The sequence below is a fragment of the Lemur catta genome, chromosome 13 (assembly GCF_020740605.2).
Source record: "Lemur catta isolate mLemCat1 chromosome 13, mLemCat1.pri, whole genome shotgun sequence".
Classification (NCBI taxonomy): domain Eukaryota; kingdom Metazoa; phylum Chordata; class Mammalia; order Primates; family Lemuridae; genus Lemur; species Lemur catta.
In genome coordinates this window covers 81727601-81743938 of record NC_059140.1, presented here as the reverse complement: position 1 = coordinate 81743938, position 16338 = coordinate 81727601, and the positions used below count along the sequence as shown (strand labels likewise).

Genomic DNA, 16338 nt, shown 5'->3' with positions numbered 1-16338 from the left:
TGGAAGAGCAGACAAGCAAAAGCGGGTCTAAGCTAGTTCCCTTTGGCCCTTTTATAAGACACTGATACATTTGTGGGGGCAGAGCCCTCGTCACTTAATCACTTCCGCAAAGGCCCCACCTCTTAATATCTCCACAATGGGGATTAAGTTTCAACATGAATTTTAGAGCAGACATTTAAAACTACTATATTAGAAACATTAGCACATTTCCATTATCACCTAAAGTTCTGTTGTACAATATAGCCCTGGGCAGTAGAAAGCCACTAAAAGGTTTTAAGCACGAAAGTAAAAATAATTAGATTACATTTTAAAAAGATAACTCTGGTGGCCATTTAGGGGATTATTTGGGGGAGAGTATGACAGTGGAGGCTGGAGGATTGGTTAGGCTATTGTATCAGTAGACTCAGCCAATGATGAGAACCCAAACTTAAGTAGTAGTACAGGATAGGAACTGAGGATAGATACAACAAATGCTAAATAACAAACATTAATAAAACTTAGTAAAGTTTGAATGTGAAACTTCAAATTAGGAAAAGGGGAGCATCCTCAATGATTTACAGGTCTAGCTTTGGTGACTAAGTTGACAGATTGTGGTCAATTATTCATCAAAATTAGGAATACAGAAGAAAAGCAAGTTTGGGAGGGGGAAGCTACTGGATATGTTGAGTTGCTGTTGTTTACCAGCTATCTAGGGAGAAATGTGTCAAGCACAGTTGCATACGTGTGCTGAAATTTAAGAGATCTTGGGCTTGGTTCTGGGTTTACAAGTAGTACAGAATATGGATGTAGTAGGAAACCCCAAAAAAGAAATGAGTTCATGCACTTGTGTTTGTCTCCAAGGGAAATGGTCCCCGCAAGAAGCATCACATTCATTACCTTAGGGAGCAAATCAGTCTGGGCCACAGTTTTTCAATCTCAAAAACATACATGGGCATATCTACTCTGAGCCAGCTAAACTCATAAAACCCAAGTTCACAAAACTGGTGTATAGTCAAGATGCTGGTTTGTTAACTTAATGGACAAATATAACAGGAACTAGAATATTTGTGTTGGCATTCTTTTTTCCAATACCCACAATTCTCCCAAGTTGCTTTGTTTCTAGTCTTCTTTGGAATAAAGGGAATGAGATTAATCAGATAGCTTAATAGCATTAGGGTAAGATTGCTGACTACATTCCTCTCCACCTGAGGGAGGATCTTGCCAGAGGAACTGGAATACCAGTCCTTCGGCCCAAATCATCTTCCCCCAGTGCTTGGGTGAGCTCTGCCCCCTGCTTGCCTGTGTTGCTTCACTTTTTGTGCTTCCATGAGTAATCAACAACTTTTGCAGTCAATGTTCTTGTAGATATTTTCATAACTTGAATATGGTTACTATCCAATATTTTTAAGACTAAAAACCATTCTGTCTCTTTAAGAGTCTATACTGATCTTCTATTGATTTTAAATTTAACTTTGGGAGCAGTTTTTTAAAAATTTTTCCTAGTTCTTAGGGAAAGTGTTGCTATAACCTGCCTGTACTGATTATATGGTGGTAGGTGGTAGTTAAACCACAGGTTTGCTCAGTGAGAGCAGGTGTTGAAATAGGTCAAGGACAGGACCCTGAAAGATATGAAAATTTAAAGCAGGAAAAGGGTAATCTGAAAAAAACAAAAACAAAGCTGAGAAGGAGCAGGCAGAGGTTGAAGGAGAATAGAAGAAAGTGTGGTGCTCTACAAGTCAGAGGAAGGTGGTTAACTGTTAAATATCTTAGTAAGGTCTAGTGGGAGTTATGAAAAGAGATGTTTAGATTGCAAGGTTGTGTACATACATGTGTCTCTCAGGTATTTGGACCTTATTCAACATATATTAATTTTACTTATGTTAAATGTCTGCTCTCTGGTTAAAGAGGCAGAAAAACATGTATCATTGCTAAATCCAGTTGGCTTTGTTGGTTCTTATTTCTAAAATGGCTTCTTAAACAATGATCTGTGAAGGAACTAAATCTGTTATGGAGCTAAATCTCATAAAATACAAACTTCATGAGATTCAATCTCATTTCATTGTAAAATATCTATACTTGTAGACTTGACAGCCCTAACTGTCTGGATATATGGAAGAAGATAGAAAAATATGAAGTAGAATGGATGGATAATTAGTTTTGGGTTTGTGGCTGTTGAATAATCATACCTAGCGAATTCAGATTAATGGTAATTATTGGCATCAGCAGAAGTTTATAGTGATTTGCTCAGGGTTGTACCATACACTTCTGTGTTTATAGCCATATATCTCTGTATTTTTAAACAGATGTCCTCAAGAAAATGAGATTGGACAGCATGTTCAAAAGAAATACAATAATAAAAAGGAGCTCCCCTGTCATGATACATACCCATCACTAGAAAAGAAAAAGATTGACATGTCTGTCTTAACCGGTGAGGCACCACTGCCTCCCTTGCAACCAGAAACCAACAATGTGCATTTAGAAGCAAAAAGCTTCCAGTCACAGAAAGAGGTTGTCGCAATGATGTCGTCTAAAACCATTGCTGTGCTGCCTCAAATGGGATCCAGCCCTGATGTGATAATTGAAGAGATTATTGAAGAAAGCCTGGAAAGTAAGTGAAAATATAAAAGCAGGAGAGAAAAAAATCTATCTATAATTAGAAAGAATTGGTACCTTTTTGTTCTGTGCATTTAACAGGAACATATCGCTGTTACAATCTTCTTCTTCGTTATGAGTTAAAACCTACTGATTCCATGCCCCTACTCTCACATTTTCCAGAGTTAGGATAATTTTTATTTTCAATGCAGTAATATAGCTACCTCTAAATTGTAAATTTAATATCTGGTTTAATTAGGGTATTTGACTTTTTTAGTGTTCACATATAAACCTTTTATAAGAGATATAAATAAATGAGAGAGATATGATTTATGGAAGCAGTTTTATTTATCTTGAGTTAAGAACAGTTTCTTTTTATGATTGTGCCACTGTACTCCATCCAGCCTGGGTGACAGAGTGAGGACCCTGTCTGAAAAAAAAAACAAAAAAAAACCCAGCTTCTCTTAAGTCTTTGTCTTGAGATTTAATCTATTACAAGGTAAACTATCATGAATATGTCATCTATTTTATAACATTTAGATATATCACAATTGTCTGATCAGATTTCCAGTGTTGGCATTCTTCCCATCAACATGGGAGTGAGATACTACTGTGTTTAGTTTTATACTAATAGTTGTGTTTAGGACCATTTTCAAGATCTGCTTTTATTCCCTCCCTTCCATTGTCTATTTTACTGGTTGACTCTCCAGAATGACATTTTGAAAAAAGGACATACTCTTTTCTTTCCTTCCCATTGTATCATCACTGATGTGTCAGTGATTTAAGATACCTGTCTTGACTGGACTTACTGACAGAAGGGGTCTTGCCATTCAAGTATTTTGCCAATTCAAGCACAGCTTTTTAAACAATAGCATATCATTGTCAGCTTTAACATAATTAGTACAGTTTCTTTATTTCATATTTTGATGAAGCATACTTCACAGATCATCCTGTGGAGACACCTAGATATCCAAAAAAGCCTCTTCAGAAAAACTCATCTATTTCTTTTGGATCAAAAGCAAGTACTTTAACAACTGTCTGAGCTCAATGTAGTGGTGTTTGCTGTATGTATAATGATTTCATATGGTGTGAGGCAGTAAGTAAAATGAATTTTACTGACAACTAAAACTTATTCCTTTCTCATGTTAAAAGTTTTGACTCATTTTGGCAAAAATATTTCTGAAATTTACAATATTTCTCTCAGCTGTCACCCCAGTTATATGTATTTGCCTTTTTATCCCTTCCTCAATCTGGGCATCATTCTTTGTAGTCTATAATGGATAGGTAAAATGATCCATTTTTTTCAATTTCTGTCATGTGTCTATACTTGACTATTTAATTCCACTCCTCTTGGTCTTTGTTTTTTAAACATTTTACCAGATAAAACACTTACTTTGTTCAGAAATTAAATATATATTAAAATAGTCTGTGAAACTCCCCCCTATTCCCATTCTATTCAGTCCTTCCTTTCCATAGTTTATGCATTTACAAATAAATACACATAAATTATTTTTCTAACCCTCTTTTTGTGTGTGTGGTTTAACACAAAATATAGCATACCACACGCACTGTTCTGTATTCTGTTGTTTGCATTCTTCCCTTAATATCGTACTTTGGAGACCTTGGAAATCTTTTCTGTTTTTTTTTTTGTTTGTTTGTTTGTTTGCTTTTTGTTTAAAAGACAGAGTCTCGCTCTGTTGCCCACACTGGAGTGCAGTGGCAAGATCATAGCTCACTATAGCCTCAAACTCCTGGGCTCAAGCAATCCTCCTGCGTCAGCCTTCCAAGAAGCTGGAACCACAGGTGTGCTCTACCACACCATGCCAGTTTTTAAAATTTTTTGTAGAGACAGGGTCTTGCTGTGTTGCCCAGGCTGGTCTTGAACTCCTGGCCTCAAGTGATCCTCCCACCTCAGCCTCCCAAAGTTTTGGGATTATAGGTGTGAGCCACCTCACTCAGCCAAGATCTTTTTCTATTAATATCAGTAGAAGCATTTGGCTTAATTACTCCTAATTAAGAAATATATGTATAGAAATTTCTAATATATATGGAAAATTTTCTCACTGTCTTTACTCATCCCACCAGAGCACACACATATTCCTCTAAATGCTGCATGAGTACTTTGGCTTTGCCTAGACATTTTTTCACACCTCTCTAACCTGATTTTTAAGACTTGAGATTCAGAGTGGCTATGAGCTATATTGGTTCTATAGGTATAGTAGAGTATACAGTAGATTATAGATTGAATTGGCTTTTGTAAGCTAGCCTAGAAACCTAATCATTATCAATGGGATTCTGAGTTTCAAATATATCCATAAATAAACTAAGTTTTATGATACTATGGAGTTATAGCATGTACGCTGACTTTAGAATCTGTCACATGAATTGCGATTCCACTTATATAACGTTTTACAAGTAATAGAAAGTATTCGCATTCAGATTGCTAAATAATTCATGATTGAAAGTGATCCATTTGTTTTATCAGTCATTTAGGGTTTGAACTCTTTCATAGGGCCTAGATTCAGTATTCTAGAGTTCACAATGCCATAAGACACTTATTCTTTTAGAGGCTATTACAATTTTTCAGCCTTTGTGAATTCTTTTCTAACCTGTGGTTTATTAATGTGGTTTAATTGATTCTTATCCAGGTTCTCCAGAGCTGGTTTTTGTAAGCCATGTAATACATCCTTGCCACTTCTACATTCGGAAGTATTCACAAATAAAAGATGCAACAGTATTGGAAAAGAAGGTGAATGAATTTTGCAATAAGAGTTCACATCTTGATCCTTCAGACATTTTGGAGCTAGGTAATGAAATATTACTCCAAGTTAAAATAAAATTTAAATATTATAATACTTGGCCAACCCACATAGACTTGTTATAATATAGATATCTGCTCCAAGTTAATAGTAAGCATAAAAATTTTAGAATTATGTAACATAAGTTAGATTATTTAGGCATGTTAGTTAAGGATTAAAACTGAATGTTAACATATTTTTAGAGTGAGATATACACAAAAACTCCACTATGGAGTGGGGTGAGCTGCTTTTTAAACTATACAACTCATCAGGCTGAGTGGCTCACACCTGTAATCCCAGCACTTTGGGAGGCCGAAGCAGGAAGATTGCTTGAACCCAGGAGTTGACATCAGCTGGGCAACATAGTAATACCCTGTCTCAAAATTTAAAAATTATCCAGGCGTGGTGGTGCACTCCTGTAAGCCCCAACTACTCAGGAGGTTGAATAGGGAGGATCGCTTGAGCCCAGGATTTGGAGGCTGCAGTGAGCTATGATTGTCGCTGCACTCCATCCTGGGCAGCAGAGCAAGACCCAGTCTCTAAAAAATATACTACAAAACTCACAACAGGTTATATAGCCCACCCCCTTGTCTCCAGGGAAAACTGTGCCTCTAAGATGATTCTTCCTGTGTAACTCTAGTCTCTTACTCTCTGTGTGTGGATGTTGAGGCTAGAATTGAGCATTTGAGATTCAGAAGGCCTGTGGCAGCCATTCCTAGTGCCCCAAGGAGGGTAGTTGTAAACGTGATCAATCTATTTTAATTCTGAGGGTATGTGAATTTGCCATGCTTTAGGCTTTTGTTACAATTGTTTTTCTTATAACACTGTTGACTGAATTTGATTATACTCTATAATATGATAAAGCTATGATTTGATTTTTAATAGAGCATTTTTCGTGCTATTAATAGCAATCAATGCCTATATATAATTAATACCAAAAATAGTTTATCTGTCTAGTCTTAAATGATTTAAAAGTGTAATTAGCTCTCAGCTCATCTGTATAGCTTTTCAAACTATCAGAAGACTAGTGTCATCATATACTTTTGACAAAAATGAGTAATTCTAAAACTTAAAAAATAACATTTAATTATTAGTATCTAAGGAGGAGGGAAGTATACTATTAAACTTAATTTTTATGGTTACAGATAATTCTCTAAAATGTAATATATGCCCAAAAGAACTCAGCTTATATTCAGAAAATGTTTTAAGACAGCCAAAAAGACATCCTTTGCTTTAAGTTGTTAATGATAATTATGTTTGCAAGGTAAATATAGTTGATTCAAATACTCATTTATATTTTGAGAATTAGTGATAAGGGAAGAAATGTGAATTGGTGCTGTAGGAGAGAAGGGCATCCTCTTGTTCCCTTTTCCTACCTTTGTACTTCATTATGAAGAACAACAAATGACTTCAGTAGACTTTCATTTATTGAAAGAAAGAATGGTTTCATAGAATATACACAGCAGGTCCTCAAATAATTCATTTAGCTATAATGTTGAGAAAAAATTGATTCCCGGCCAGGCCCTCTGTCTGTTTTGAGTTTGCACATTCTCTCCATGTCTGTGGGGTTTTCTGGGAGTCCTCCAGCTTCCTCCGCCATCCACAGAGATGTGCACATTATTTAATTAGTGTGTCTGCATTGTTCCAGTCTAAGAGCGTGTGTGTGTGTGTGTGTGTGTGTGTGTGTGTGTGTGTGTGTGTGTGTGTGTGAGAGTGAGTATACCCTGCAAAGGAATGGCGTCCTGACCAGGGTGGGTTTCCGCCTTGCGCCCTGAGCTGCCTGGGTAGGCCCCCGCCACCCTCGACCCTAAACTGGAAAAAGCAAGTTGGAAAACGATGTATACAAATTATTGTAAAATATAAGTTAATAAAGTATACTATAATCATACAAATGCATGACAATAAATGATGCAGTGAGCCCACCATATTTGTGATTATTTGTTTTTGAACTGCATGGTGGTAGGAGGTACTCCTTCAAGTTATCACTTCGCAAACTTTAATTCCTTGATTTAAGCCACTACCACTATGACTTCTGTCACTCACTGATTTCATCAAAAATTGAGTGAGTAATTAATCAATCTTTCTTAAATGTAGGTATAGCTAACATTTATTTCAGTGTTAGGGTCTTTATGTGGAATTTTGGTGATGTTTTTGTGACCAGAAATATGCCATAAGAACTTTTGTTTGTATCAGTTAGCCTATGATAAGATTGCTTTTGTTATACATTGTTTCACTTAAAGTCGCAGTTTTCAAAAATCTATCAACAACATTAAATGAGGACTTACTGTATTTTAAAACTAAGAGAGTGTTCCTTATATAGTATATCAAAATAAGAGAAGGTTCACTGACAGTCCGAAGCCCAAACAAATGTTTTGGTAGAACTTAAAATTAAAAAGGTGACCTAATGTGCCTTTTAACTGTCCCGCTCTTATCAGCATATGTAGAGGGGCTTATACAGTATCCGCCTGTATATAATCAGTGATCAAGGCTTACCAAATTTATCTCCAGTGTGTACTTTAGATGGGTTCTAGGCTGACCTGGGTTCTCCTGCTGCCTCTTCTTAAGCAGCCATGTGGCTTGGGCTAGGTTTTCTGCCTCAGTTTCCTCGCCTGTACAATGGAAGCACCACCTCTATGGGGTTGTGGTGGGGATTAAGTGAATTCAGACAAAATACTGAGAACATCTGCTGAGCTCATAGTGAGCATTCACATTCAGGCTTCTTTCTTGCTTGATCTTTTTTCCTGGTTATTAATTTGTAATCCATCTGGTCCCTCAATAGGGTCTTGCTCTATTAAGTCCTTAGCTCATCTTCCCCTTCTCTGAACACCACGGGGTGTTAATTTTGGCGTTTCATATGCTGCCTGTCATTGTTTCTTTACTCTCACGCTCCTTTACCAAGAGAAGGTAATTATTTCTTCTTTTATTACAAACTTCAGCGTGTGGGTATCTATAAGCGTATGTATGTACCTTTGTGAGGATAGATGGTCTTCATTGTGGTAAGTGCGTTATAGTAATTTGTCTGTCTCTTTCTCTTGAGCTTTTTAATGGCAAGACAGTCTCATTCATCTTTGTTAATGTAGTTCGTGAAACATAGGTCATCATGCTGACCCATGACTGCTGACTTAGTACTGTTTTCTATCTTGCCATTTAGCTTGTATAATGGCAGCTATCATAATATACTACATTATATCCTTCTCATAGTACTTGACACAGTAAAGTGATCAGTAAATAAATGAACTAAGACTTTTTAGTGGTAGAACTAATGTGTTTGTAAATTAGAACTTACTAGGTGTCCTTCTCGATAAATATAACAACTTGTCTCCCTTGTTATTTAGGTACAAGAATATTTGTCAACAGCATTGAAAATGGAATGTGGTGTCGAGGAACTATCACTGAATTAATTCCAATAGAAAGTAAAAATATTAGAAAACCTTGCAGTCCCACCAAATTCTCAGTCTGTGAAATTGCACTGATACAAATATTCATGGTAGACTTTGGAAATTCAGAAGCCCTAATTGTCACAGGGTAGGATATTTTATAGTATGTGTTTCTGGCCCATTTAGAAACATTTGTGGGGGGAATAAAGGAAATTAGGGATATAGAGGAGTAATTTTTCATTCTTCACTTCCAAGGCATACAATTTATTAATAGGTCATTAAATATGAAATGTCCAATTTTGAATCAGAAGTGTAGTTTATTATATCTCAAACAAGAAATGGTACAATCAAAGCATGTGCCTAAACTATTGACACAGTGTTGCCATCTTAAGGGTAGCTTGTTTATGCCAGCAGCAAAGAAGCCTGGGGAGCAAGTGGCAATGAAATTGCAAAAGGCATTTTCCACAGCTTGTTGAGAATTGAATGTTTTTCCCTGCAAGAAGTGGTCCAAAGCCTGGAAGGAAGTGGTAGTCAGTTGGTGCAAGGTCTGGTGAATATGGTAGATGACAGAGAGTTTCCAACTCCAGCCTCTGTAGTTTGAGCAGCGTTGTTTGTGCAACATGTGGTTGAGCGTTGTCTTGCAAGAGGATTGGCCTGTCTCTATTGACTAATCTCAGCTACTTAATCACAAGCATCCTCATCATTTCATCCAATTGGTTGCTGTAATCGATTGACCAGGTTTCATGAAACTATAGTGGATGATACCAGCACTAGACGACCAAACAGACTCCATTAGCTTTTTTTGATGAATATTCGGTTTTGGACCGTATTTTGGCACTCCATCTTTATCCAGCCATTATGCTGAATGTTTGCAGTTGTCAAAAAGAGTCCATTTTTCATCACACGTAACAATACAGTATAGAAATGGTTCTCCTTTATGTCATGACAGCAAAGAAAGGCAAACTTCGAGACGATTGCTCTTTTAACACTTGCTTTATTCACACGGAACCCATCTATTCAGCTTCTTTACCTTGCTGATTTGTTTCAAATGGTCCAGTAATGTTGGAATAGTAACGTCAACCCTTGCTAGTTCACACATAGGTTGAGATGGATTTGCTTCCATTAGAGCTTTAAGCTCATCCACATCTGTCTCAGGTTGCCCACGTGGCTCATTTTCAAGATTAAAATTACCAGAACGGAGCTTCTCAAACCATCAACATACTGTGTGTTCGTTAGCCACATCCTTCCCAAATACTTCAATATTTTGAGCTGTCCGTACTGCATTGGTTCTGCGATGGAACTCATATTAGAAAATAACATGAATTTTTGACTTATCCATGGTTTCACAAAAATTGCTCTAAAAAAATTTGAAAGATAATCACAAGCCAAAACGCCTGTTTAAAAAACTGAGGATGTACCTTCACAATAAAAACAAGCAGTGTCAAAGTGGAATGTCAGAGATATCAACTGTCAAACTTGGTAATTAAGGAGATTGGACATTTCATATTTAATAATTAATATTTTGCTCTATAGTCATCTTAATAAATAAAATATATCAGTTATATTAATAGATAGGGAGCTTGGAAAAGGAACTTTTTGATGTATTCCAAACTTAAATACCCATCTAATGTCTTTAAAACAAGGAATAATGCATGAAACTAATTCTTTTAAATAAAATGTTAGTTAGCTGCAGATGATTGAGTTAAATTTTTAATCAGACTTCTGTAGCGTCATTAATGTTAATGTTAAAATATCATACTGTCTAACTCTGAGCACTTAAATGTTTTCTGAGTCTGTAAGGAAAATCAAAATGTTTCTGCAGTAAGGACCAGTATTAATGGTAGCATGGTCACTTTATTGTCATAGTTTTATAAATAAATGGATTTATGTTGGGTGGGGAAGGTTATTATATTATGTATGTGAAAGTTCAAATAAAGGTAGCTGAGATTTAATTCTATGGATGAAAACTGTCTGTGCTTGTAGAAGCTAAATTACATTTGTATAGTATGAACTTGGAATATAACTTTCTAGAAGATACAACTTAAAGTATCCTTAGAAATGCATACATTTTATGGGGAAAAGGAAGTTCAAGTTTGAAGCGTTACTGAAATATTACTTGAATTCCTCTTAGTGTTGGTGACACTCACGTGAGACCAGAACACACTGCCGAGCAGCATGTTGTACTCAGTGACTTATGTCTGGTTCTGAGGAAGTCTGACCCACACATCAGAGGGCTACTGAAAGACACCCAGCCATTAGCACAGCCATGCTCATTGAAAGACATTGTTCCACAGAACTCAGTAAGTGAGACTTAAATTATTTCTTCTTCAGAGGCTTAATATTATACTTTTAGCTATGTATTGTCAATTAGATTGCAGAGTGTAAGCTCAAGGAACCAGTTATCTTGGTAAATACACTTTGCATAATAAGCTATTAGTGCCAATAAAAAAGGAAATGAACTTTAACTTCCACAACTGAAAATATTCTTAATGAGAAATTGAGTTGAACAAGCATATATGAATATAATTGGTGAAATATCCAAGTAAGCCAGTGATTTTGGAGTCTACTACATAAAGAGAAATAAGTTTAAAATACAATACAGGTGTGTATTTCTATACGTTCCTTCTCTATTTCCTTGTACTTCATTCATTAGTCTGTTTATGGCTGATACTGCATTCTGCTTTGTATTTATGAGTGTCTGTTCCCCAGCAAGATTGAAACTCCTAGGAGACAGGAATTGTGTATAACAAGATAAAGTTAAGCAGCTCTGTTATTACAAGGTCTGTGATAGCAGGAGTCTGCGTCTTTGCTTATCACTGTATTCCCAGCACTTAGCAGATCACCTGCCATGTAGTAGGCATTCAAGAAATACTTGAAATAGTGAATAAACGAATAAAAAAAGGAAACATAAAAATATTAACACTGGTGTTTTCCTCATGATGGTGAGATTGTTTTGTTTTTCACTTTCTCTTTTACATTTTTTTGCACTTTCTATACTGAGTAGGTTTTATGTTTATAATCATAAAAACTTTAGAAAGCTATTTTACTTTTTGTTTTTAAGGAATTTTTGGTTTTGATCCTAGAACTTTAGGTATAATACTTAAATGTTCAAAAATCAACTTAAAAGTTTTTTTTCCAGTAGGTGAATATTTTTTCTTACTTAAGTAGCACATACCTCATATTTTGCTAGTAATGGAAGCTAGGTTAACTGATTATAAATATTTTGATTTTATTACTTTATACTTTCAAAACAATCTTTTGAATTTTCATCGTTTAAGTGGAAAATTCATGTGCAATACTTTCTTGCATTTTAAGATCTTTATAATCTTCATATTAATATTCAAAAGTGACACTAAATTCTAAAGTAAAATCTTGAGTAGCCCAGGCAACAGAGAAAAAAAAAAACAAAAAACTTGAGAATATGTTATAAAGACTGCCGTTGGGTTTGTGGTCCTGGCTGTTTCTTAATGTCTGTTTAGTGCCATGGCTCAAAGTTGCAGACTTGCTTGGTACAAAGCTAAATTCAGAACATTGTAACATTAGTACTAATTATAATTACTAATTACTGTGGAATTTTACTTTTACAGAATGAAGGCTGGAAAGAGGAAGCTAAAGTGGAATTTTTGAAAATGGTAAATAACAAGGCTGTTTTAATGAAAGTTTTTGGAGAAGAAGATGGTGTGCTTATTGTAGATCTGCAGAAACCACCAGCAAATAAAATAAGCAGTGATATGCCTGTGTCTCTCAGAGATGCATTAGTTTTTATGAAACTAGCAAGGTAAGTAACTTATTAAAACTTAAATATTCTTTGAGATGATAGCTAAACAGAAATACCAGATTTTGCCTTTAAAAACCATGGCTCTAGAGTAAACCTCAACATACCCTAAGAAGTGAAAACACGGCTGTTAGGGTTTTCTAAGTACAATTGTTGTCTGTGAAAACTGCATTCAGGTAATTTGGTTTCAGAAAATTGAAAAATTAAGGTAGCTCAGAATAGAAAGTATAAGTAGATACTAAACATTTTTTTTACTCTTGATAACTTTACAAGGAGCAACTAGGGTTTCAAGAATTATAGTTTAACTGTTCCTAACTTAAATTTTCTAGCCTTTGTAATGAGTTCATGATCACTACCATATATTTAATGTATGCATCTAGAATACATATTTAAAGTTTCTTTTTCCCTCATTTCTGATGTGCTAAGTAACCATAGAGGTAGTGGAAGATCCTAACTTTCTGTCCTGGGTGATTAGATGACTCTGGAAGTGACCCAAGTAGATTCCGTTCTAGAAAAATAAAATTAAAGTCTTGAAACTGACAAGGGCCACAGACACCCCTTAGCTGGCCTCACCAAGCACTACCACAGATCATGGCTATTAATGTAACCAAAAGTTAGAATAGAAGCAGCTTTGAATGTAAGTGTGACTTGCGGGCCCAGCTCTAAAATGTCCTAACACAAATTTGAAGATTAATTATTGAGTTTTGAGACTTGGCGTCTTATTTAACCTGGTTCAACAATTGGAGACAATACCAAGAAATGTTATAAGAAAGAAATTGGAAAAGGAATACTTTTGATAAATAAGTCAGTGTATGTATAAGTCCTTTCTTCAGATCAAGTCACTGAGAGAAGAAAGACTTTAAGAAAATGGATCTTACTTATACTTTTCATTATACTTTTAATTAGGTTTAGGTCACAATCTGAAAAAAATACAACTTTACACTACCATCCACCTATTTTGCCTAACGAAATGACAGATGTTTCCGTCATGGTTTGTCATATAAATAGTCCCACTGATTTTTATCTTCAGTTGGTAAGTATATAATGTTTTTTGAAATGAAGTATTTTAAAAACTTTAAATTAGAAATGTATAAGAGGAATGAGTGACAACTATGAATTTTAGTTTGTGCAAACAAACCACTGTCAACCTTCTATACATTTAAATTTCTTAGTAGCTTCAACTGTAAACAAGAAGTTCACATGATTCATTAATTGAGAGAATGATGCAGGATACCTAATGTATGAATGTTTCTTGCTACCTTCTAAAATCTAGAACCTAGGAAAGCACATAGAGCTAGCAAGTCATAATGACAAATAAACCTTTTTATGACCATGTACATTTGAGAATTTACTGATTATTCCCAGGTAGTTTTCTGAAGTTGAACACCAAAATAGATACAAATTGAAGGCATTTCATGTTAAACTTTTGGTATGTGACTGATGTGTTTGTTTAGTTAGTAACAATAATAGGTCATCCTTATTGACCTTGCAGTCCTTTATATAAATTAACTCATCGTAAGGACCTTAAGGCTTTCAGTGATTTAATTCATTAATCTTCACAGTGATCCTGTGAGAAAATATTGTTATCTCCATCTGGGTTGGGAGACTGTCACTAACAGCAGCGGTGTGAAGCATCTTGCCTAGGGTCACGCAGCTGTGAAAGGGGAGAGCCAGGATTCCACTGCGCCCTGTAGCTCCAGAGTCTGTCGTCTCAGCGCCGTGCCACACTGTACTGGCTCCCCAGATGGTTGTGGAAGCTGCTTATCACTAAGTTAGGACTTGAGTTTCTTTTTCACAGTGTCTTTTTTTATTGTGGTAAAATATGCATAACATAAATTTACAATTTCAGCCATTTTTAAGTATACAGTTCAGTGCCATTAAGTACATTAACAATGTTGTGCAGCCATCACCACCATCCATTTCCAGAGCTTTTTCTTCGTTCAACAGAAGCTCTGTACAATAACATGAAATAGTAACATCCCATTTCCTCTCCCCCAGCCCCTGACAACTTCTATTTTGCTTTCTGTCTCTTTGAATTTGCCCATTCTAGGTGTACCTCATACACAATGTTTCCTTTTATGTCTGGCTTGTTTCATTTAAGCTTAATGTTTTCAAGTTTCATCTATATTGTAGGATATATCAATTTTGCTCCTTTATATGGCTGAAGGTACCACATTTTTGTTAATCCGTCTGTTGATGGGCACTTGGATTGTTTCCACCTTTTGGCCATTGTGAATTATGCTGCTATGAACATTGGTATAAAAGTATCCATTTGGGTCCCTGCTTTTCAATTCCTTTGGTGTGTGCCTACTAGTAGAATTGCTGGATTATATAGCAATTCTATGTCTAACTTTTTGGGGAACCATCCAACTATTTTCTACAGCAGCTACACAGTTCTACATTCCCACCAGCAATGCACAGGGTTTCAGTTTCTCCACATCCTCACCAACACTCACACTTGTTATCTTCTATTTTTTTAAAAAAAATAATAGCCATCTTAATAAGTGTGAAGTGGTGTAGCATTGTAGTTTTGATCTGCATTTCTCTGATGACTGGTGATGTTGAACACCTTTACGTGGCCAATTGTGTATCTTCTTTAAAGAAATAGTTGTCCAAGTCCTTTGTTTTTTAATTGGATCATTTATTTTGTTGTTGAGTTATAGGAGTTTTTAATATATTCTAGATATTAAATCCTTATCAGATATGACTTACAAATGCAATTGACCGTTGAACAACATTGGGGTTGAGGGTGCCAACCCTCTGTGCAGTCAAAAATCTGCATGTAGTTTTTGCCTCCCCCCAAACTTAATTACTAATGACCTGCTGGTGACCAGAAGCCTTACTGATAACATAAACAGTTGGTTAACACATATTTTGTTTGCTATGTGTATTAGATACTGTATTCTTACAATAGAGAAAAGAAAATGTTATTAAGAAAATCATAAGAAGGAGAAAATTACTGTTTACTGTTCATTAAGTGGATGTGAATCACCATAAGGCCTTCATCCTCATCACCTTCACATTGAGTAGACTGAGGAGGAGAAAGGGGGAAAGGAGGGTGGGTTGTTCTTGCTATCTCAGGGGTGGCAGAGGCAGAAGAAAGTTTGCACATAAGTGGACTCATGCAATTCAAACCTGTCTTGTTCAAGGGTCAACTGTATTTTCTTTCATTCTGTGATTGTCTTTCACTCTCTTGATAGTGTCCTTTGATCCACACTAGTTTTTAATTTTATGGAGTCCATTTTATCTATTGTTTCTTTTGTTGCTTGTGCTTTTGGTGTCATATCCAAAATACCATTGCCAAATCTGACATCATGGTGCTTCTTCCCTGTGTTTTCTTCTGAGAGTTTTATAATTTTAGTTCTTACATTTAGATCTTTGATCTATTTTGAGTTAATTTTTGTATATGGTGCAAAGTAGGGGTCTAACTTTATTCTTTTGAATTGAATATCCAGTGTTCCCAGCACTATTTGTTGAAAAGACTGTCCTTTCCCCACTGAATGGTCTTGGCACCCTTATTAAAAATGAAAGTTTATTTCTGAGCTTTCTATTTTATACTACTGGTCTCTGTGTCTGTCCTTATTACCATCACCAGACTGTTTGATTACTGTAGCTGTGTTATAACTTTTGAAATCAAAATGTGTGAGTCCTCCAACTTCGTTCTTCTTTCTCAAGATTGTTTCGGCTATTCAGAGTTTCTTAAGATTCCATATGATGGCCAGGCGAGATGGCTCATGCCTGTAATCCTAGCACTCTGGGAGGCCAAGGCAGGAGGATTGGTTGAGGCCAGGCGTTTGAGTCCATGACTTTTAAGTGT

At 35.8% G+C, this 16338-nt stretch overlaps 1 protein-coding gene across 1 annotated transcript in view; it reads left to right on the top strand.

Annotated features, from left to right (window-relative positions):
- The window catches only part of RNF17 (ring finger protein 17), a 100649-nt gene that overhangs the window by 24491 nt on the left and 59820 nt on the right, over positions 1-16338 (top strand). The window contains exons 10-15 of the mRNA XM_045567012.1: positions 2283-2587; positions 5220-5378; positions 8705-8894; positions 10878-11046; positions 12334-12524; positions 13428-13554. Of these exons, the coding sequence (XP_045422968.1) occupies positions 2283-2587; positions 5220-5378; positions 8705-8894; positions 10878-11046; positions 12334-12524; positions 13428-13554 (1141 nt within the window). The remainder of the gene's footprint in view (positions 1-2282; positions 2588-5219; positions 5379-8704; positions 8895-10877; positions 11047-12333; positions 12525-13427; positions 13555-16338) is intronic.